Source organism: Salvia hispanica, chromosome 2, assembly GCF_023119035.1.
Source record: "Salvia hispanica cultivar TCC Black 2014 chromosome 2, UniMelb_Shisp_WGS_1.0, whole genome shotgun sequence".
Lineage (NCBI taxonomy): Eukaryota > Viridiplantae > Streptophyta > Magnoliopsida > Lamiales > Lamiaceae > Salvia > Salvia hispanica.
In genome coordinates, this window is record NC_062966.1 from 10,372,426 (window position 1) to 10,395,871 (window position 23,446).

General features: G+C 35.0%; 4 protein-coding genes across 6 annotated transcripts; 2 read left to right on the forward strand and 2 right to left on the reverse strand.

The window, feature by feature from the left end:
* Positions 1–7,390: 7,390 nt before the first annotated feature.
* LOC125207398 (U-box domain-containing protein 43-like) lies at positions 7,391–12,319 on the forward strand. Of its 2 annotated transcripts, XM_048106722.1 has the most exons (6): positions 7,391–7,516; positions 7,621–7,746; positions 8,047–9,354; positions 9,445–9,748; positions 9,833–10,323; positions 11,074–12,319. In XM_048106722.1, exons 3-6 carry the CDS (start codon positions 8,122–8,124, stop codon positions 12,067–12,069), a joined length of 3,024 nt encoding a protein of 1,007 aa, XP_047962679.1. In that variant the 5' UTR covers positions 7,391–7,516; positions 7,621–7,746; positions 8,047–8,121; the 3' UTR covers positions 12,070–12,319. The 2 variants fall into 2 exon arrangements, with proteins under 2 accessions (XP_047962679.1, XP_047962678.1); XM_048106721.1 differs by lacking the exon at positions 7,391–7,516 and having other exon boundaries at positions 7,555–7,746.
* Positions 12,320–12,465: 146 nt separating this feature from the next.
* On the reverse strand, positions 12,466–13,984 carry LOC125206255. The gene is made up of 2 exons (XM_048105535.1): positions 13,548–13,984; positions 12,466–12,484 (listed from the first exon to the last, which is right to left on the reverse strand). Exons 1-2 carry the CDS (start codon positions 13,982–13,984, stop codon positions 12,466–12,468), a joined length of 456 nt encoding a protein of 151 aa, XP_047961492.1.
* Positions 13,985–15,062: 1,078 nt separating this feature from the next.
* Positions 15,063–17,217, forward strand: LOC125205738 (DNA-directed RNA polymerase III subunit RPC10-like). Of its 2 annotated transcripts, none has more exons than XM_048104828.1 (4): positions 15,063–15,236; positions 16,328–16,465; positions 16,589–16,679; positions 16,960–17,217. In XM_048104828.1, the coding sequence occupies exons 2-4, from the start codon at positions 16,352–16,354 to the stop codon at positions 17,082–17,084; spliced, it is 330 nt and encodes a 109-aa protein (XP_047960785.1). In that variant the 5' UTR covers positions 15,063–15,236; positions 16,328–16,351; the 3' UTR covers positions 17,085–17,217. The 2 variants fall into 2 exon arrangements, with proteins under 2 accessions (XP_047960785.1, XP_047960786.1); XM_048104829.1 differs by having other exon boundaries at positions 16,331–16,465.
* Positions 17,218–17,326: 109 nt separating this feature from the next.
* Positions 17,327–20,929, reverse strand: LOC125205737 (serine/threonine-protein kinase WNK8-like). The gene is made up of 8 exons (XM_048104827.1): positions 20,147–20,929; positions 19,830–19,867; positions 19,502–19,729; positions 19,200–19,420; positions 18,958–19,115; positions 18,490–18,883; positions 18,071–18,415; positions 17,327–17,982 (listed from the first exon to the last, which is right to left on the reverse strand). The coding sequence occupies exons 1-8, from the start codon at positions 20,333–20,335 to the stop codon at positions 17,564–17,566; spliced, it is 1,992 nt and encodes a 663-aa protein (XP_047960784.1). The 5' UTR covers positions 20,336–20,929; the 3' UTR covers positions 17,327–17,563.
* Positions 20,930–23,446: the final 2,517 nt, after the last annotated feature.

Sequence of the window (23,446 nt, forward strand, 5' to 3'; positions counted from 1 at the left end):
AATTCATTAAATATAGATGGAGAGAGAAAAAATAAATGAAGAGAGAAAATGGATGAGGATGAGGAGAGAATGAAGAGAGAAAAGGGATGAGGATGGGGAGAGAATGAAGAGAAGGTGTGAATTTATAGGGGAGTAAAAATAGCCGTTCGGTATTAAAAAAAAAAAAACGCCGAAAATACGCCGAACGCGCCCTACAGTGGCCGGCGTTCACTCGGCGATAAATCGGCGTTAAAACGGGAACCGGCGTTAATTCGGTAGAATTAACGCCGGAAAAACGCCGACTTCTCCCCATTGCCGGCGAATACTCGGCGATACCCGGCGTTAAAACGCCGGTTTTTATCGCCGAGTGCATTGGGAGTGCTCTAATATAAAACTTATATTATCTTATTTATCAGGAAACAAAGTAAGAGAGAGGTAGAAAGAAAAATTAATTAAAGTATTATTAGTGGATAATGAGTCTCAATTCACTAGAGAGATAAGACTTTTCAAAATTAGAAAGTGCGTATATTTTTATGAGACGAATTAAAAAGGAAAGAGTGTATAATTTTTTTGGGATGGAGCATATTGTGTTTACTGAATATATAAATTGGACAATTAATTGGATAGTCAACACTCAACAAATAATTCTATTTTTAATGAATTTTTAAGTGAATACTAGTACTCCATATAACATGGGAAGATATATACATATTGGGCTTCAAAAATTAGGTGGTGCCGCACTGTCATTTACCGGATATGGGCCTTTACATTTATTTGAAATCTGAACTAATGTCATAATGTGATCCTTCTTAAATAATTTGAATAAGTTATAAGAGTATTTAATTTTAGGCGCATATATGCTGATACAAAATAGCAAATTAATTAAATTTTTTATACATATAAAGTTGGCGGAAAATACACAAATTAATGAGACATTTAGGCCTACTTAACCGGCCGGTTCCAGTTATCCGATCCAGATCAGGTATCCGGTTACAAATTTTCATGAATTCTGGAATTGGAACCGAACCAGATCCGACCGGTTCCAGTTCGGAACCGACCGGTCTTACCCGACTGATTCAGATTACGAACCGGATCCGATTTGTAGTTTCAATTTTATTTTTTTTTAATTCAACACCTAGAAATATAGCAATTTATACCTAGAAATTTAAAGAAACACATAAAAATACAAATCAACAAGATAACAATATTCATCATCCAATATTCCAATACCTAAAAACAATATTTCAATAAATACCTAAAAAGTATAACACCTAAAAATTATAATCAACACGCAACAAAATACTGACAAGTATACACCAAAACACATGCAGCACCATACACACACACAACACCTTACACACACATATCCTCAACACAGACACACACACACACGCGACATATACACACACAGCTTCTATAAGATAATTGGATACTAATTAATATCTTATAAAATCTAAAATCGAAAATTTAATATTGATTTATTATTTGGTTCCGGATAGAACCGGAACCGGAATTTTTTAGAACATTAGAACTAGTATCAAAACCGGAACCAGAGAACCGATTAAACAGGCCTAGAGACATTAGTAATCAATTGGTTTTGGTATATATTACTCCCTCCTTTTCTTTGCAGTCATATTCTTTTTTAGGTTGTCCCATTGTAACTGAGTCATTTTCTTTTTTTATCAAAAATTAATTTACTCTCTCTTCATCTTTCTACCTTTTTCCTTTCTATTTTATTCTCTTTTTACTTAACTTATTTAAAACATTTTTTCTTAGATTCCATGCTGAAAAAAATTGTCTCTACTAGAGAGGGACGGAGGGAGTATCAATTAATAAGATGGGCAAGTATTTGGCTCTGAGATCCGGACCTAAAGGACATAAACAAGCACTGTTGCGCACCTTGGAGGCTTGGATTATAATTAACCAGTAATCACCTCTCTAATAGAGACTGTAAATTTTTATTTAAATTATTGGTAAGAGCATCTCAAAGGGGGAAATATAAGTTGAGAAGGTATATTTCTTATTTACTTTCTCAAAAAGATAATTATGCCTTTTTAAAAAATAATGGACTCTAATGGAAGAAGGTAAATTAAAAAGGTAAATAAAAATAACTAATTTTTTACCTTTTCTTCCAAGAAAACGTAAAGATATCTTCTCAAAATGAAAGAAGGTATAATACATCCCCAAATATTTTTTTCATTGGAGCATGAAATTTTATCTAGAAGAGGTAAATATGATAGTTATTTTCTTTACCTCTCTATCTACCCTTTCCCTTGGACATGCTTTTAGTACACTTAAAATGACTGATGTTTATATTATTTATTTCATTTTATGTTTTACGTAATTTGCATAAGTGACGTTTAAATTCTGGGGCTTCACTAGTTTTTAGCTTCAATTCATGATTGAAGTATGCAACACCACGCTATGTGAAAGTTTGTTTGGGGTTCGCAACTCCCAAATTGCAATTTAAGTACTCGTGATTTGGACTCTCTTTTGAGGTAAATGCAAATTATTATAGAATTATGTTTTAATTCATAATTTAAAAGTTACTATAATAGATGTCACATTTTTCTTTTTAGTTTCCACAAAAGATGTCGCTATTCTTTTTTTTTGGGAAAAGTTCTCTTTTACATTAATATAAATATAATATTTTCTCTCTTACGCAAATCAACGTCTCTTAAAATTTCGTGTTATTATCAAAGTATGTCATCTATTATAGGACGGAGGGCGTATGAAATCGATTAAACGTCAACAAAAAAATTATAATAAAATGATGATTTTTGTCCACTAAACCCTATTTTATTGCTCACATGCGATCTATTGTGCGCTTGCATTTATTTGGTAATACTAGTACTACTATTTAATTTAAAGAGTTGGTCTCCTATAGTCCTATGAGATCAAACGTCACAAATCACCCTGAATAAAACTTAATCACCCCAAATAAAACTCATTCGCTTTGATTAATGCTCTTGGCGATGTAAATAAAGATAGAGACCAGAATGCATTAATGAGGTCGTATATAAGTCTTCTATTTTATTTTAATGTGTATGGTTGCGGATCCTGGAATTGAATTCCCTATGTCAATATAATGATCAATTATAACGTATACATATAATGGAGTCAACAAGGTCTTTCCCTTCATCAAAACTATCAAAATGATTTCCATTTCCTCCTAATTTCCATCTCCACAAACATTCACATCAAACTTCAATCTCCATCTCACTTGTGTAATTTATAGAAAAGGAAACTACTTTGAAATTTTGCATTATTTTAAATGAGATTTGCTCAATTAGCTCTATATATGAAAACTGAAAAGCATGCATCTTTCCGTGAAAAGCATACTCCATCATATGAAAATTCTTTCATTTTTAGTCCGTCTCCTAAAAATAACAATTTTTCATTTTAAAAATCTCTCTCTTTAAAGGTGAGACTCATTTTCTATTAACGCGCTTTTCTTTCTCTCTCTCTTACTTTACTAATTTTGCATTAAAATCGTGTCTCATTTCAAATATTTCTATTTTTAGGAGATGGAGGGAGTACTATTTTTCCGATGTCTACGACATGCTTCCATGCACCTTTTACTTGACCTTATGTCAAATATGTGTGTATTTTCAATTGCAGCAAACACATTTAGGACAATGATAAAATGAATTTCAATTTTATATCAAAATTTAGATTAGATATAAATCTTTAGATTAAAAAATAGACGGTGAAGATCTAATTTTTTTTTATGCATTAATTTAATATGACCAGAGAATTAAGGACTAAAATGGCTCAATTGATAATTGTATAATGTACATATATAATTCAAAAATACTAGATAGTTTTTGGTACTGCATATACATATAATGTATTTAAGGCATCCAATCGTGCAGCATATGTCATTAAACCATAACTACTTGCAGATTCTCTATTATAAACATTGAACTTAGGGCATTATTGATTTAGGATATCTCCAACCATTTACGGCAAACTCAAACTCATTTTTGAGTATGTATCACGCCAAAAAATAATTTTACTCTAACTATGTATACAAACTCAAATTTACACCGTTTTTTAGTATATCTCACAAAAAATTTGTAGTAGCTATACAATACACACCTATATTTGGTTTTGTTCCGTAGAAAAATGCAAAATTGGATTTGGTGTGCAGTATGATTGGAGAAGTTTTTTATACCAAAAATGAGATTTAGTGTATAGTTGGAGAAGGTCTTACGACATCGTAGCAATGTAATGAAGACACTATTATGTAAGTAGTTATAAAATGTATAAATTATATTCTCATGCAATTTTTTTCATTGGAATGTATGCAATTGAGACTCGGTTATAATCTTCATAAATTATTTTTAATTTGATACTACTATATAAAAAAGATAATTTAAATTATAAAATTATACACAAAATTTAAGTTTTAGGAATTTTTCTAAAAAATTTTAAGGATTCAAATTAATTTCCTAATTTATCCTTACTAAATAAAATAAATCATAGTATAAATATGCCGCACAGCGAAATCCGGAAGGGTTGAACATAATCCTGTTAGGTTGAGATCTTTTAGCTTAATTGAAAATTGAGATGCATTTTCAGTCACTCATCCACAACATTTTCGAAATGTCAACTGCAAGTAGATTATGTCAACTCGAGGGTATTATCGTCAATAGCCTACACATCAAATGTCAATAGCCTGCACATCAAATGTCAACAACTTATAGTTGACATTATATGTGTATAGTTGACATGAATTGTATATGTAGTTTACATTATATGTGTGTAGTTTACATGAATTGTATATATAGTTGACATGGATTGTACACATAGTTGACATTATATGTGCGTAGTTGACATAAATTGTATATGTAATTAACATTATATATGTGTAGTTGACATGAATTGTAGATGTAGTTGACAAAAAACTAAATTAAAAAAAATAAAAAAATAAAAATAAAAAAGTACTTATTGAATAGAATGTACCATGAAATTACCATTATGCTCTTTCATGAAATAATTTATTAATCTTAAAATATTTTCCATATGGCAAATTCTGAATCACCTCATGGTGATAAATGCATCTCAATTTTCAATCTAGTTTACTCTAAATTTTGATATAAGAGTCATTTTTATTATAACATATCTGACATGTATTCGAATCTCTATTGCTATTAAACAGAAAGAATCTTACCAAATAATTTGTATTTTATTTATTGTTAAATATTTGTCTTTTGTTTTGACTTTGTTTTGTCAAACTCATTGTATACATGTGGTACGTTTATATAAGACATATATGTGTGTGTGATATACGCGTTTCGGTGGAAAGCGTGTTGTGGTACAATTGATAGGAATGTCAGTGATCATTATCTTTATAGTACAAAATTAATTTGATAAATAGGTGGATTAGTGGAAAGCTGGAGAAAATTTCTCTCGTAAATTTCTTAGTATGTTATTGTTTGTCCGATTAAATATTTAGAGTTTGAGAATTCAATTATATTAAACACAAATTAGAAGACCCCGCTATTAAAATGTCGTGAATGTTTTAATTAAGGATTTATCATGTATTATTCTATTTATTAATAAAAACATTTTAGATTTCATTTATGGGTCGAGTAATATTAGTAGAAGAGAAAATATGCATTTGTTAATTAAGACTAAAAACAAACAAAGAAATGGAAACATGTTTACTTCGCCAAATGGCAGAGAGTCATAGGCTAGTTGACTAAACAGTCTCCCCACGAAATTACTTCAAGTCAAAACCAACACTATTAGTCTCGAAATTAGTTCTATTTTTTGTAGCTTTGTGGCACATCCTCAATTAAAGAAGAACTTCGGTTACCATTTGACTATAAGCTAAGCAATTTCGTTTAAATTCTACCATCACACATTCACACTAATTCAACAACTAAGGTCAGACCCTTTAATATAATTATAGAAGTACTGCATATCACAAAATCCAATATACTGGAATCCATAATCATTTGCCAAATGTCATTAAAATAAAAACTATTGTTTCTCAAATCATAATTTGGACCAAAATTTGGTATATCTAAAAAATTTAAACTTAGATAGCGAGAATCATAAACTTAAGTAATACAGTGAATTTTCCATAAATTCGGTGAAAATTTAGAGTAAATATTAAACTCAAGTAATGTAATACAAAAGGACTTGGTTTACACTTTACGGTCGGTAAAAGCACCGGTTTGGCAACCTACGTAATCCAACATACTATGTCAAAATCAATTCAAGGAAAAATCAAATTCGTGATAGTTTACTACATAATATAAATTCATGATTTTTGTGACTAAGTTTTAAATATATAGAAAATACATAATTTTAACCAAAGTTTATGATTTTATGACCATTACCCATGTAAATATCATTTTTTGTAGTATGTATTAACCGTATTTTAAGAGAGTTTTATCTTTGTAAATATCAACGGGGTCATTGACTGATCTAGGTGGGGCCGAAGAGGGTCGTCCGACCCCATCGCCAGCCCATGCTAGCCGGAAACTCTATTGGTTTCAATATCTAAAACATCCCTGACCCCATGGTATGCAGGAGCAAGGAAGAGAGTAATTGTGGTCAATGACTTTGCTACTTCTGTGTGTGTGACTACAAATTCAGAGAGAGAAAGAAATGGGAGTTGTTGCACAGGTAGGGGCAAGGATGGAGATAGTGTTAAAGAGGAATAAAGAAACGTGAGAGAGAGAATGAAAAGGTAAACATATATGAATTGTTGTTGGACCATATTTCTTTCTTCAAAGTTGCCTTTCTAATGCTACTGGCTAATTAATTAATTAGTATACTTCTTTTATCTTAGTGTAAGTGGAACATATTTTTAATTTAGCTTTAATTTATTATATAGTGTTCTTTAGTAGGTTAAAGCAGGAATAGAAAACAGAAAGTGATGTAGTATAATTTTAAATGTTAAAAAATGTCTTAATTTTAATAAAATGTCGATAATTAGATAATTATTTATATAATGCTGATGATTACATTTAGTACAATTAAATTTTAGTTTTAATTGTCGATAACTTTATCCATCTTTGTCACTTCTCATCCACAAAACTTTTTGTTGCGGAGCTTATGATTTTACCTTAGTAATTTCAAGTTTTCATAATCGTAAATATAGCAAAGAAGATATACACATTATTTAAGGTAGGCTGCGATGGTCAAAAGCGACTCAAGCCATATATTTTGAGGCGGCATTTGAGCAGGAAAATGAGAGTTTATAACGCGCAGAAATTATTTCAATGAGGATGATAGTGACAACAATCACGAAGAAGTTACAAAGTGGACGACATTCGAGTCGGAATACGACATGGTATTGTTCACTGCGTCCGATCCCACAAAGTCAGTGAAAGGGGTAATCAATATAGTACTCCCCTGTTTCATCACTATATCTTCCACGTATTAAGAAAATCCAAAGTGGAAAATCTTGGTGTTGGATGTCGAATATTTTCCGCAAACATCAATGAATTGAAGTGTGTCCCGATTGGGAAACTACCAGGAACAAGACCGGTACAAATACACAGAATCCTCTAACTTAGTAAGCAAAGTCGTTACTTTTAATATTTTTGGGTAAATTTATTACGTGCAACTTGGGACCCTTTAGTTTTTCCTTTTACTCATTCAACACAAATCCGATTTCAGCTCATCATTTCATGCAAGATTGTTACCTTTTCCAACTAGTCTTGCTGAGACCGATTTCCACTGCTAGAATCTTCTTCTTGCACCCGTCTTCGTCCTGGAATGAGCAACCATCAAGTCGTCTACTAGGTCAGTTGTTCTTCACCTTCAAAACCCCTCTACCGTTGACTTATCTACACATTTATAGTCTTCACTTGAACTATTGTGTTTACGGTTTTCGTTATAAACATCTGATTGTTTTGGTGGCTCAGAGAATCTCATAAATTAGCTAATTCTTGATTGATTTCGTCTTGTTGCCCCTTGCAAATCGAGCTGTGTTGTTAAAGTTTTAGCCTTTTCGGGTCATTTCAGTGGTAGAATTGTTTAATTGGTGAAAAGATGAGTACAGTTAGGGTTTAATGATATTGATTATTGGGTATGTATGTATAGGTGCTTGAAATGTGATAGCTGGACCTTTTATGTAGAGCTTCTTTCAACTGTGTGGACTATGGCTGATTGGTGAATATGGTGATGGACGTAGCGATCAATTCGGCTGGTCCATTAGTGGACGTCGCCTCTCAGATTATTGAGGCTATAATTGAGATTGTGGTTGCATCTGAAAATGTCCTTGTTGGCAAAAGAAGTTTTACCAAACTCTCGTCTTACTTGAATGGGCTTGTTCCACTCTTGAAAGAGTTGAACAGGGGACACATTGCTTCCTCCGAAGGCATAGAGAACTTCATTGAGATTCTCAACCATCAGGTGAGGGATGGGAGCAAACTGATCAGGGAGTGTACTGAAAGAAACCGATTTTACCTCTTGGTGAATTCACGCTCAATTGCTAAGCAGATTGAAGCAATCACTAAAGAGATTGTCTGTGCAATCAATTGCATCCCTTTTGCATCTTTAAATATGTCATTACAGATGAGGGATGACTTTGAGCAGCTCATTACCAACATGCAGAATGCTGAGTTCAGAGCTGCAATGGCCGAGGAAGATGTTCTGGAGAAGATAGAGTCTGGCATACAGGAGAGGAATGTTGATCGAAGCTATGCCAATGATTTGTTGGTCTCAATTGCAAAGGCTGTTGGGGTTTCAACCGATCGTTCGGCATTGAAAAAGGAATTTGATGATTTCAAGAGTGAAATAGACAATCTAAGCTCGATGAAAGACAAGGCTGAAGCAATACAGATGGATCAAATAATTGCTTTGTTAGAGAGGGCGGATGTAGCATCATCGCTTGATGATAAAGAAAAGAAATACCTAAACAAGAGAAAATCTTTAGGGGTGCAGCCATTAGAGCCTCTCATGTCATTTATTTGCCCAATTACAACTGAGGTTATGGTTGATCCAGTGGAGACTCCTTCTGGGCATACTTTTGAGAGGAGTGCCATTGAGAGGTGGTTGTCTGAGGCGGATGAGCCATCATGTCCCATTACTTCAAATCCATTAGAAATATCAATGCTTAGGCCTAATAAAACCCTGAGGCAGTCTATTGAAGAATGGAGGGATCGAAATAACATGATCATGGTGGCTTCCCTCAAGTCCCGGCTTTCCTCAGAAAATGAGCAAGAACTGATTGATTGTCTCGGACAGGTCAAGGATCTCTGTGAACAGAGAGAAATCCACAAAGAATGGTTGATCTTGGAGAATTACATACCAACTCTTGTTAAGCTGCTTAGTGTAAAAAATCGGGAAATCAGGAATAAAGCTCTTTGTATCCTTTGCCTGCTGGTGAAGGACAATGACGACGCTAAGGTACTTATCTATCGCCACCTGTTTACACCTTATAATCTATATAACAATGACCTGTTTTTTTTTACATTTGCCTTGTGATGCATTTTTCAGGAAAGGATTGCCACAGTTGAGAGTTCTATTGAACATATTGTTCAGTTTCTTGGGCGACGTATTGGGGAAAGAAAATCAGCTGTCACATTATTGCTGGAATTATCGAAATGTGAAGCAATTCGTGATAGCATCGGGAAGGTCCAGGGTTGCATACTTCTTCTGGTAACAATGTTGAGCAATACTGACCTTCAAGCCGCCAGAGATGCGAGGAGTGTTTTGGACAACCTTTCGTACTCTGATGACAATGTTATCCTCATGGCGAAGAATAACTATTTTACATATCTTTTGGAACGTCTTTCTTCAGGTGTGTTTTTTGTCCTTTTTTAGCTTTGATTTTTCAGTATGTTAGATATTATTCTCCGAAATAACCTGCGGGAGTTCTTAACAGGTTCTGATCAGGTTAAGATGAGAATGGCAAAAACATTGGGGGAGATGGAATTGACTGATCACAAAAAAGCATCCCTCGTTGAATGCGGTGTTCTGGATTTGCTACTTGGCTTAGTTCCCCACGATGATGTTGAAATGAAGATAGTAGCAGTTCAAGCCCTCCTCAATATTTCAAGCTTACAGAAAAATGGGCAGGAGATAATAAAGAAAGGTGCAGTGCGTCCGTTCCTGGACATCCTCTACCGCCAAACATCATTGCAGAGGTTGCGTGAGCTAGTCGCAGCTACTATTGTCAATCTTGCTCAGTCAACCATAACTAAAGAAGATTCTGATTCAGAGCCAGTTTTGATGTTGGAAACTGGTGATGATATTTCCGAACTCTTTTCCTTCAGTACTATGACAGTCCCTGCTCTGCAGCAAGAGATTTTCCGGGCATTTCATGCAATGTGTCGATCTCCATCTGCTGATGCTGTCAAGTCAAAACTGAGAGAGGTAAAAACATTACAACAGGGTAACTATTAATTTTTTAATATTGCAAACCGTTAGTCCTTAGACTATTCTAGGTCTCCTTATAATGTTTAGAGAAGCATGGATAATCAATTACTTATAGGATATCCTTTCTGTTTGACATAGTGTTCTGGATTGGGAGTTCGCTCGTATACAATTTATAGATGCCTTCATTTTTGAAATAGCTGCTTTTAGTAAAATGGCTGATAATAGGACTTTTTGCGTAGTGATATGATGTGTTGCTAACTCTATCATCAGGATTGCCAAAATATTTTAAGCTTACAATTAAATTCTTCCATGTCTTAACCGATCCATTATTTAATCCAAGTCTTACATATTTTGACACTTTCTTATGACGTTTATCATGTCAGAATATCAGAACAGGCTTCTATTCAAGTGATGTTGTGGCGTTTTTATTCAAATACCGGTGCTTTAAAGCACACCACTTTATGATAATATTTTTCTATCTGTGCAGTTTAGTTTAGAACGCGTGAGTAACGCTTTAGATGAAGAGCTAAATCCACCTTTTATTGTGTTTCTTGTTTGGGAGTAGTTGAGGCCACCTAAAATCCCAGAGATGCTTTGGAGATCTTCTTTCTTGTTTAATTATGATGATAAACAGTGATAAATTTCTCTACACATTATGGAAATTTTGACAGTTTTAACTTCATAATAATTAAGATGTATGGTAGTTTCATTGATTTTGACTTTTGCCTTATTGACTTTCCTTGGCAGTGCTCAGCTGTGCAAACCTTGTTTCGACTATGTGAGGTTGATGATGCCATATCATTACGTGCAAATGCTGTGAAGCTGTTGGACTGCTTGATCGAAGATGCTGAAGGAGACGAAATTTTGGAGCATGTGACACAAAATTCAATCGAATCACTGCTCAAGATTCTCAATACTTCAAACAACCAGGACGAGACTGCCTCTGCACTGGGCACAATTGCTAGCCTCCCAGAGTCCATTCAAATCTCCGAGTGGCTGCAGGAATCACGCAATCTCCAAAGAATATTTGGTTTTCTTTCCGATGATAGAAACAGTGCACACCAAAAACCTCAGCTTTTAGAGAACGCAGTGGGAGCTATATGCCGTTTAACCACTCCAACAAGTCTGGAGTTACAAAAGAAAGTAGCAGAAGCAGGAGTCATCCCCTTGTTGGTACGGTTGCTGGAGGTGGGAACCAGCTTGACAGTAAAACGAGCAGCCACTTCTCTCGGTCATCTCTCACAGAGCTCACGTAGGCTAACCAGACAGATCTCAAGGCGCTCAAGCCTTTGGTGCTTCTCTGCATTGCCAGAGGCAGCTTGCCCCGTCCACCATGGGCTTTGTACGATGGAGTCTTCATTTTGCCTAGTAGAAGCTAGCGCAGTCGAGCCACTGAGCCGTGCTCTCAGAAGTGAAGATGCTGGAGTCTGTGAGGCTGCTCTAGACGCCCTCCTAACGCTAATCGACAATGAATTGCTGCAAAGTGGTTGCAAGGTGCTAGACGAGGCCAACGCCATTCCTGCTATGATCAAACTGATCAGCAGCCCTTGTGCTAGCCTGCAGGAGAAAGTGATGAATTGTTTGGAGAGGATTTTTCGATTAGTTGAATATAAGCAGAAATACGGAGATGCAGCTCATATGCCATTGGTGGATTTGACTCAAAGGGGAAGCAGGCTGAGATCTTTAGCAGCAAGAATACTTGCTCAGTTGAATGTGCTCCATGATCAGTCTTCTTACTTCTGAATAGTAAGTAAGCATTCTTTTTTTTATGTGAGTTTAGATGGTAATCACTTTTCTAAGTGGGATTATGTTACTCAAGGCCACTGCTGTTTATCTCAAAAAGAAAATCACTGCTGATTGGCCATTGGTGAGGACAGATCTTTCTTGTTTGTATACTAAAATTCTTTTGTAATGTGTAGTTGATAAGATCAATATTGTATATGTAAATTTTGTTAGTTGGAATAAAATTTTATATATCTCACGTTATTGACAACATATTCTCACTTTAGTTTGAGCTCTTTGAATCACATTGACGTTAGTTATTGTGAAATACTATGCTCTTAACTTATTCTTTTAGCTGTATAATCATATGGAAGATGACATGGATCTTATCATCTCTATACGGTTATACAGTTTTACTCAGTTTATGATTCTGATTCTACATATGCAATAAACAGATTCACTTATATCATGATACAAGTACCCTTAAAACAGATTTACAAAGGAGTAGTAACTAATACAGATTGTGCGATATCAATACAGATTCATTTTTATAGCAATACCGATTCATTTTTATAGCAATACAGATTGAGTTATATAGCAATATAGATTCCACTATTTCGTAATACCAGTTGAAATTTTTTAGCTTATCACTATATAGACTTTTAGAGTTGAAATTTTTTAGCTTATCACTATATAGACTTTTAGAGATGATGCCACCCATTGGAGATGATGGCACCGAGACTAGCGGCGGGGGCGACGCGGAGGACAAGGAGTGAGCCGGGGGTCACATTTGTTGAAGCTTGGGTTTTTTTTTTGAGTATGTAATTTTTTTTTATTATTTAATTATGTAAGTTTTTTTTTTTAATGAAGTTGTTGCATTTTCTCCGTCCGTATTCGTGTCGAAATTTTAATTCTCTAATGTAAATTGAATATTTGTGAATTTTTTTATTGGGGGAAGTCCGCGTGGGAAGGGCGAATTGTGCAGTGGGAAGTCCTTATAACGTGGCAGAAGGTGTTTTTGGGAAAGGCGACGGGAAGTCTGCAGCACTGGAGATGTTATTAGTATTCTGTTTTTATTAGTATCTTACATACCTCTTTCCCCGCAAAAATTACTATACTAAACTTTATAGTACTATTATAAATAAATACACAAATACAATCAAACTTTTTTCAGCATCACATTTTATCCCCAGTTTTTAGCCAACTGCCCTAAATGGTTTCTCCCTTATTTCTCCCTTATTTCTCCCTAACTCAACATTTCATTTTTACATCATCACTAATTTAATTGTTTTATTTTTATATATAATAAAGCTAGCTTATTTAATTTATAAAGATAAATCAAATAAATAGTAATAAAGTTCGTTGTATTAAACACGGGTACACATTACAACGAAGAAAATTAAAAAAAAAAAAAGTACACGAATGGAAATAAAAAATCAAAAAAAAAATTCAAAGAAAAAAAAATTCAAGGGCGGTGGGCGCGGTTTCTATTTGCCCACAATTCTTCGATGATATCGTGTTGTAGTGCTTGATGGGCCTCCTTCTGGTGTATGTCCATGAACGCCTGGAACCGTTCATGTTCGTTGTGCGGTACACCCTGGCGGGCGGACTCGGTTGAGACACCGTGACTCGATGATGCAACACTTGGGTCGTTGGTGACGTCGAGGACGCCTTCGTGTTCATCTTCGATGATCATGTTATGCATGATGATGCACGCATACATGATATCGGCAATATCCCCCTGGTAGAAAAAGCGCGTCGGACCCTTTACCAGTGCAAATCGCGATTGGAGCACCCCAAATGCCCTCTCCACATCCTTGCGCGCAGACTCTTGCGCTCGGGCAAAATACCTTCTTCTATCTCCGAGTGGGCATCTGATCGTCTTCAGAAACACGGGCCATTGCGGATAGATGCCGTCAGCCAGGTAGTACCCCATGTTATGCACATTGCCATTGGCCGTGAATTCGATGGAGGGGCCTAATCCGTTGATCCGCTCGTTGAAAAGGGGCGAGGAATTGAGAACATTTAGGTCGTTGTTCGACCCGGCTATACCAAAATAAGCATGCCAAATCCAAAGCCGTTGGTTTTATAGGGGTGGGATAAAATAGCCGTTCGGCCAAAAAAAAAAAAAAAAATTTTAAAAATCGCCGATTATCGCCGAGCGTCGCCCACAGTGGCCGGCGATCGCTCGGCGATAATCCGGCGATAAATCGCCACTCGGCGAAGCAACGGTAACGGGAAGTCTGCAGCACTGGAGATGTTATTAGTATTCTGTTTTTATTAGTATCTTACATACCTCTTTCCCCGCAAAAATTACTATACTAAACTTTATAGTACTATTATAAATAAATACACAAATACAATCAAACTTTTTTGAGATTTTACATTGAAAATCAATTTTTAATTTTAATTCATTTAAATTAAATACTAATCATTCTTCAATAATTTAGAAAAATATTAAAATTATAAATTAAATATCAACATATTTTTAAAATATAATTTTTATTGAATACTACCTCCGTCCCCCAAAATTTGATACAGTTTACTATTTTGGTCTGTCCCTGAAAATTTGATACACTTCACTTTTACCATTTTTGACAGTTGGACCCCATATTCCACTAACTCATTTCTACTCACATTTTATTATAAAACTAATAAGATCTTTAAAAGTAGGACCCACATCCCACCAACTTTTTCAACTCACTTTCCATTACATTTCTTAAAACCCGTGTCCGGTCAAAGTGTAGCAAATTTTGGGGGACGGAGGTAGTATCATATAATTATTTCAAATCAAACTTGAAATAGTGCAAAATTTTGTGCATATCATTTCCTCTTTATTGTATAGACTAACATAATAACAAAATTAACTTATAATTTTATTCAACTGAATTTAAAATTTAAGATATTATAAATGTACAATTTATTTTGTTCTTATTTTTAAATTTGAAAGAGAAATGTTAAGTATGTTTTCTCTAAACTCTAAACTCTAAACAAAGCCCTAGATAATTCTTAATTCATATTTCCTCATCACAAATTCACAATTACGCCAAACACACATACTCCCCTACTTCTCCTCTCCGATTTCCTTCACCGTTCACGCCTCATCCGGCCACAGCCCGCCTCCGTCTCCTCCTCCTCCATTCTGATATATTTGGAAGCTTGAAGCTTCACAATAAGCTTATTAATTGGTAAAACCTTTTTTTTTCCCTTTGTATTCTAACATTGAATTGAAAGCTTAGAGTAGGAGAAATTTGTCCTCGGGCTAGAATTTGTGACTTGAATTGGGAGTATTTCATAGTAACTGGATTTTTATGTGATGCTCAAATTTGTGTTGGTAAAATTATGACTTAGAATTTGGGGTATTTTTGATCGAGATTGGAATGGTAAATTGATGTATATAGCCTTGGATATGCAACTCTTCCTTTCCAGATACGATGATGGCAGCAGGTCTGGTACATCTATGTTTTGAAAGTTTTGAAGTGATCGCGTGATCACCTGTTTCGAAAGAATTCCCAAGAGACTTTTTACGGCAATAAAATCCTTCAGTGATTAGAACATTTGTTCTATATCATAAGAGTAGATAAATTCACAGTTTAATAAACAATTCAGAGCCAAATTCGTGCACTGTGATCAACATTATATAGTCTAGTTTCATTTTTAGTTACAATGGTCTGCCAAATAGAGTTTTACATGAAAAACTGACATGAAATCATGAATTGGGATTTCTGAGCACAAGGCTCAATGTCTCTTCCAGCAATGATTAGATTTCGATGTGTTTATTGATGAACATTTTAATGTTTGAGTTTTCTTTACACATTCTATTTCTAGCCTAATTATCTGCTTATTTTGTGAATGCTTTCAATTTAATCCATTTGACTCCAACTTCGATTGATCTGTCATTTTCCTCCGATTTCCACAAATTATGTTTGAGTTGTCTGTACATTAGCTTTCAGTGCTTTGTCTAAAACTTTTCTATGTGTATATGCAAATTGATCGATGGTTATTGCACATTTGCAACAAAGCATATGAATTTGTTGAATCCAGGATTGGATTCTGGATCATTTTGTTTCAGTGATGTGTTTCCTATACGTTGAGTTCTGAAATTATTCAGAAGTATAGATCAATGAATTGTTAATTATGTGTCGATAACAGTTCAGATTCTGGCAACAAACTTTATCCATCGATACAAGATATCCGGCAGCAAATCTATTGTGATGTAGGCATTTTGGTATTGATCGGAATTCGCCTTTTTTCTAATGGATCTTTTGATAAAATGCAGCAGGTTGTCCAAGCTGAAGCTTAAATGGAGTTCTGCCCAACTTGTGGGAGTATGCTACTCTATCAGTTGCCACAGTTGGGGCACCCTGCCCGATTTACCTGTCCGACGTGCCCTTATGTATGCAACATAGAGAGCCAGGTGACTAGAGTTCTTGCATAAGTCAATGTGGTTCTACACACACACACATATACACACACACACGTGTCAGTACTCAGTACTTACAGCTATTGATATGTATGCATAAAACATGTTCTTTAACAGGTTAAGATAAAGAGACATGTGCGCTTGGTTAAGAAGACAATGGATCCTATTTTTACTAAAGAAGACCGGAGGAACTTTCAAGAAACTAAAGGTTTATTTCATTTTACTCTGCTCCTTCTAAAAACTTTGGTTATAATTGGCAAATCCATGTCTCATGTTGCACTTGCATAACAAAGCTTGGATTATACTTGTGTCTCTTGGTGACACACGCAACTATAGGTGTATTCTTCTTCTATCAATATCTTGCAACTCCTATGGTCCAAAATCATGGATAAACTTTTGACATTCCTTGTAGAGATGATACTAATGTCACTCTTTCTCATAATCCAGACATTTATAACAAACACTCCTGATCTGTTCTTGTCTTGCAGAGAGCTGTCCCGCATGCAATCATGATAAAGCTGGTTTTATTCAAGTGCAGACTAGGTCAGCAGATGAACCCATGACAATCTTCTATGAATGCCGAAAGTGCGAATACACTTGGAGAGAGGGCTAGTAGTTCTTCATGCTTTTATACCCTTCAAATCGCTTATGAGCTTTTTGTATTTCGGCTAGGTTCCATTGAGACATTCTAGTGGATTCAGATTCTTGCAAAATATACAAACAAGTGCACATGCCATTGTTCCTCACCTCAAGATTAGTAGTTCATGAATTTATCTTTCTTTACATTAATTTACAATTTACATTGTATGCACATACAATAAGATCAAACCTGAATTTGACCTTTCTATTACAAAATAAACAGGCAAAGAAAAAACTATGAAACATCTTTATACAGGTTCAAATAAAAACTTGTATAATCAGTCTTCACCCCTCCTTGAAAAACTAGAGGGGTTGAAGGGGTAAAAAAATCCGCACAAGGAAGCAGGCCACATCCAATCAAGGATGTTTCAAAATACACATGACGACGACCCAATACGGAATCAAAACAAGAAAACAAACTCGTTATTTTTGTTGGAGTTGAAGCAAGCTCTATCAATGAACATCTTTCTTTTTCACCATCCATCGACTCTTGGCGGCCTCTATTGCCTCTTGCTTCATCTTAGGGAGTTCTTGAAGCCAATGCTGATACTGTGCCTCGATTGCATCGAGTTCTGACTTGAGATCAAAATCAGGGTCTCTGTCGCTCAAATTCAGTGTCGAATAACAGCTTGTAAAGCTCCCGGTTTTAGAAACTTTCTGATCAGGGTAACTGGAGTCTGAGTGTTCGGTCAAACGGTCCATCGATGGCCATCCAATTCCCATCCCGTTCATTCGACTCTCGCCAGAGTGGTGATCTCTGAACTCCATGTCAGAGGCTGACCCAAAAGATCCCTTCGACGTTTGATTCTTCAATGAGGAATAGTCTCCAATGGTCCCAGAATTTGCTGATCCCTGTGATAATTTGCTTCCTCCTGTAATCATATATATGGAGGGAGATGTGAACAAACCACGATTACCGACTCTCAATGTACCAAAAAAACATTAAAAAAAATAACAAACCATGATTGCTGGACACTGAATTTGCCTGTTTGTGCAAATTGCGAGCTGGGAAAAAATTCTGACGATCAATCTGAAAGTAGGAGGAATTCCCTTGCTTGCTCGTTGGTTCACCCTCCCATAAGTCTGACACAAAGGTTAGGCCACTACCAAATTTATCGCGGCTGGCAGAGTAATCTGAAGAAGGTTTCCAGTCCGGCAAGATCCTCGATATCAAGTAATCAATGAACTCCGCAATGAAAGATACATCATGATCGGCTAAATCTAGCTGTTCAACCATTTCAGCTGCAACAGCAAGGGCAGTGTCGGCGTCAAGGTAGAATTGGAAGTGTATGTTTCTGACTCGGCCTGCAAATTGAGCAAGAAAGAGATGATGCTAGTTTCCTACGGCCAAAGAATGAACAATCAAACTCAATGCTTACCTCCCTTATCAGCAATTCGCAAGGTAAGTGAGATTGAGTTTTCATTGATCTTGTTTCCCCTCAATCTGAACTCATTGTTATGATGAGTCCGTTTAAATTCCACCACCGAGGTAGGAGGCGTCCCGAAATTGTACTCTGCAGATACAAACTGGTTATATTCAGGGTCTATATCCATAACTTGAGGTCCGTAGTTCAATGAAGTGACAGATCTGGGGATCACATCAGGTACAGTCAAAGGATCACGAATGGATTCTCCAGATAGCTCAACTTGAAGGAATGGATCTTTGAGCAGTTCCTTAGCAGACAACCTCTGAGGAGCCGGAACCAGGCATCTTTGGATAAATTCTTTCACCTCTGGAGATGCCACTCTTCCGAGAGCAGCAGGTAAGATGCCCTACAAAATGCAATGCTATAGAACGACACACATAACATCAGGAACAGAGTCAAAGTGAAGGCAAGAGAGCTTACAGATGTGACCTTCTTATATATTTGAGCTGGATTCCTACACTCGGAGTAAGGATACTCCATACTGACCATTTCCAACAAGCACATTCCAAAGGAATATATGTCGACTAGTTCGTTATATTCTTCTTCATACAGCTCTGGAGCCATAAACTCCGGTGTTCCTGCCAAAACAGTCAACTATTTGAGCACACTTCTAAGGAATAATTCCTGTCTGCGAATTCAGAAAGCTGTATATATATACGAACCAATTACACTTTTAGCTGTTGGCTGTTGCATGATGGTTGCCAGACCAAGATCTCCTATCTTAACTTCTCCTTGGTTTCCATTGACAAATATATTGTCACATTTCAAATCCCTATGAATAACAGGTGGGTTTTGGCTGTGAAGGTAGTCTAGGCCTCGGAGAATCTGCCTTGCCCAATTCTTGATAGCCTTCATGTTAACACTTCTGTGCCTCTTCCGGTATCTGATCATAAAAATCCGAGTTGTTGGCATAAATCACTCGTATCTCTTTAGAAACAAGAAAGAGAAATAGAAACAAACTCACTGCCTCAGGCTCCCAGATGTGAAGAGCTCAGTGATCATGTTAATAGTCTTCTTCTTGTCATCAATCCACGCATCATATAACTTTATAATGTTGACATGTTTCATGTTCCGAAGAAGATGAACCTCAGAGTATAATTTTTCCATATCTTCAGGTGACTGCAGCATGTCAGTTATTTTCACTCGGTTCCACGCTACTTCTATTCCATCAAGTTGGTCAAAAGCCTTGTATCTACACAAACACACAACAAAGTTTCTCAATTCACACTTCCTTCTAATCATAAACTAACTACAAAATCTAGAAAATAAAATTGAAATATTTCAACACGTACACAGTCTTGAATGCACCCTTGCCTAAAACTTCATCATACTGCAGAAATACAAACACAAGCCGTCAAAGCCATATAAAAGACCACCAACACCAACTAGGCTAATGTACCAATACATATAAACACTAATGAAACAAACTTGAGTTTCACCATGTAAGTGGTTGATACAAGCATCCTACAACTTCCTAAAACAGCAGCTTTTCACAAAAATACAGCTTTATATTTACAGTCTATAGGGTGACTTAGATTCCAATCCAATGTAGTTGCATAAAAATGGAGTTTAGCCGCAAATACGCAGAGCTGGTTAGATCAAAATTTACCCGAGCATATCGACTCTTGGTGCATCGCTCAACAAAACCGGACTCTCGGTAACCAGCCTCGATGAGACGAGCAGAACTCAGTGAGGGCGAAATACCTAGGGTTTCCACATTCCCATTCCCAGTTCCGGTGTGGATTGGGCGCGGAGATCCCAATCCAGAGCCCGTTCGCAAGCCCGTACCTGAGCCCATTCCTGTGATCAACACTCAGCAGGGTGGCCGATACCAACAACCACCAATAAGAATATTCAGAAGAAACAGTAAGTATCCATAAAATGGAGATAATGCAGAATTTAGAATGATCCGGATCCGATCCCAGGAAAAAACAATGCAGCAGGAAATTACGGGCGATGGAGCGCCCGCGAATCGGGATCGACATTTCTTATCGGCATGGAGATTTAAGAAATGCGGATGAATGGAGAGGTGTGGGATGGTAACGCTAAAGAAATCGGAATGAGCCCTCGCGGTAGGGCGACGGAGTTAAGTAACGTATGGGGGCGCTAGCTGATTCCATTTGGCAAAAACGATGAATCTGCTTCTGCAGTAGCATTGCTGCGGATCGTGACGCGATTGAATCTGATTTTTCGATTCTCAGTAATTGTAATTGTGCCAAAGAAGGGGGGAAATAACCATTTTGAAAGAATCAGTGGTGAAAGAAGAATGAGGAGAAAAGTAAGGATTGATTTGATGGAGGTTATTTATATGAATCTGATGGCGGAAATATGGGCGGAACAAACAATGGTGAGGCGGAGGAGACGGCCTTATTCAAGTTTATCATTTTTTTATTTTTTATTTTGCATTCAAATTTATGATAGGAGTAGTTGATTTATCTGTATCCTGGGCCAATACAATTATAATCTAGGCGACTAGGCGAAGCCCAAATGTTACATTGTCAAGACCATGACAAAAAAGGCGAATTAATGAGTTTTCTAGGTTTGTTTATAGAGTGACATAAATGGTATCTGATCTTTCACTTTCGCACATAAATAGTATTTGATCTTTATTTTATATCGTTTTTGGTACCCAGTGACAAAAATAATCCTAGGTACCAAATATGTGATTTTTTTTCATGGAGGATATTTTTGAAAATTTCAATTAAATAGTACTAAATATGTGATTATTTTTTCTTCCTTTCTTATTTCTCTTTTTCTTCTTTTCTTTTTTTTTCTCATTTTCTTCTTTCTTTTTAGTGTTTTATACATACTACATCTTAGTTTATGTTTCTTCTTCCTTCTTTTTTTTTCTTCTTTTTCTTCTTTCTTTTTAGTGTTTTATACATACATCTAATTGCATTCATAATATAAATAAAAAAATAAAATACCTAATTAATTAATTATTTAAATTAATTAAATCAATTGAATATTTTTTATTAAATTATTTTATACTCATTTTAAGGTTGAAACACCTAACTAAAAATATTCAACTTTTTATATCATGAATAAAATTCACAATGTTAAATTTTCATTAAGGCTATATTGATTAGTTGCTAATTTAATGTAAAATAATACTAATAATAACAACAATATTTTTAATAATAATTATAGCATAATATTATGTGATTATAATTTATATAATTATACTACAATTATTTATTAATTACCATCGATTTTTAGTATTATAAAAATAATATTATTATAATAATTAAATATAATTATAATTATATTTAAGTATATTTGAACGATATTAAAAATGAATTAATTATTAATTTATAACATCAAAATAATAATATTAATATTGATTAATAATAATAGTATAAAGAATAGGAGAATGAGAGAAGATATTATAATATCACTTTTGGTACTAATTTTTCTATGTCCAAAATACCCTCTATGACATAAATGGGAAAATATATTTGTTTAAAGGGCATTGTGGGAAGAAAATTGCATTAGGTACCAAAAATGTGATTTATAGGTACCGAAAACGATATAAAATAAAGATCAGGTACAATTTACGTACGAAAGTGAAAGATCAGGTACCATTTATGTAGTTCACTCTTGTTTATAACCAGTGCACTGCACATAGAATTTTACTCCCCTATCCCTAAATATTAGACAATATTTGAAACGGCGCGAGTTTTAAATACATAATTAATAAAGTAAGAGAGAGATAGAAAGAAAAAGTGATTGGAGTATTGTTAGTGGAAAATGAGACTCACATCTAGGGATGTCAATATAGCCCGCAACCTGTGGACGGCCTGAATATCCCGCCAAATTTATAGGGTTACGGCTGAAAATTTCTAGGCCAATTAGCCCGCACCCGATTAACCCGCGGCCCGTTAGGACCAGACCCGAAAACCCAATGAGTTGGCCCGAAAACCCGATAAAATTTCTATTATTCTATTTTTTACTCCTAATTCGACACTTCATTGATTAATTTTATAATATAGATAACTAAAAAAATAACTTTCAATTTTATATTAAATATACAAATTATATATTGAATTTTTATTAATATAATAATTGATAAATAAATTAAAAACTTCAAATTCACTTAAAAAATATGTAAATTTCTAAAACATGCATTAAATTTCACGAAATATCTCAAATATTAGTATTTGATCATGTTTATAATTGAGTTTGAGCATATATCTCAAATTTATCATAATTAAATATTTTACATTTTATGAATATAACTAATTTTAATCATTATTTATTGGATTGATCGCATGTTAATCTTATCGGTAGCAACCCGATTAACCCGTTGGGCTAGCCCGAAACCTGAGCTTGTATTGTAGGATGAGGGTTGGACTTTTATAACCCGAAAGAATTCACAATCCGATTAGCTCACACCCGATTGACCCGCAACCTGAGTGGACCAGCCCGATTGACATCCCTACTCACATTTTTAGATAGAACATAGTTTCCTTAAATAGAATTGGTCTATTTTTAAGGGACATCCCAAAATAATAAATATGGTCTATTTTTAAGGATGGAGGGATTATTATTTACTCACATTTTTAGATAGAACATAGTTTCCTTAAATAGAATTGGTCTATTTTTAAGGGACATCCCAAAATAATAAATATGGTCTATTTTTAAGGACGGAGGGATTATTATTTTATCCAACAATAAAATTTTTAAAAAAAGGAGTTTGGAAATGTTGATATACAAAGTTTTTTTTAGGTGATATTAAAAAACTTACATAGTAGTAGTAATAATTTTTTTTAAAAACAAAATCAGTTTAAATTTGAAAATGCAAATTAATTTTTACTTTTTAGTGAATGTTCAATATATATTATTCCATTCCTTCTATCTGTGTTGAGATATTTTTTTAAGCGAAAGTGAGAAAGATAAATATTAGGGA

Coding starts and splice junctions, on each gene's coding strand:
- LOC125207398 (XM_048106722.1), top strand. CDS start 8,122: ATGGTGATGGACGTAGCGATCAATTCGGCTGGTCCATTAGTGGACGTC. Junction 9,749..9,832: donor TTTGGAACGTCTTTCTTCAG/GTGTGTTTTTTG, acceptor AGTTCTTAACAG/GTTCTGATCAGGTTAAGATG. Junction 10,324..11,073: donor TCAAGTCAAAACTGAGAGAG/GTAAAAACATTA, acceptor TTTCCTTGGCAG/TGCTCAGCTGTGCAAACCTT.
- LOC125206255 (XM_048105535.1), bottom strand. CDS start 13,984: ATGGGGTACTACCTGGCTGACGGCATCTATCCGCAATGGCCCGTGTTT.
- LOC125205738 (XM_048104828.1), top strand. CDS start 16,352: ATGGAGTTCTGCCCAACTTGTGGGAGTATGCTACTCTATCAGTTGCCA. Junction 16,466..16,588: donor TATGCAACATAGAGAGCCAG/GTGACTAGAGTT, acceptor GTTCTTTAACAG/GTTAAGATAAAGAGACATGT. Junction 16,680..16,959: donor GAACTTTCAAGAAACTAAAG/GTTTATTTCATT, acceptor CTTGTCTTGCAG/AGAGCTGTCCCGCATGCAAT.
- LOC125205737 (XM_048104827.1), bottom strand. CDS start 20,335: ATGGGCTCAGGTACGGGCTTGCGAACGGGCTCTGGATTGGGATCTCCG. Junction 19,421..19,501: donor ACATCTGGGAGCCTGAGGCA/GTGAGTTTGTTT, acceptor TTTTATGATCAG/ATACCGGAAGAGGCACAGAA. Junction 17,983..18,070: donor TTCAGTGTCCAGCAATCATG/GTTTGTTATTTT, acceptor ATATGATTACAG/GAGGAAGCAAATTATCACAG.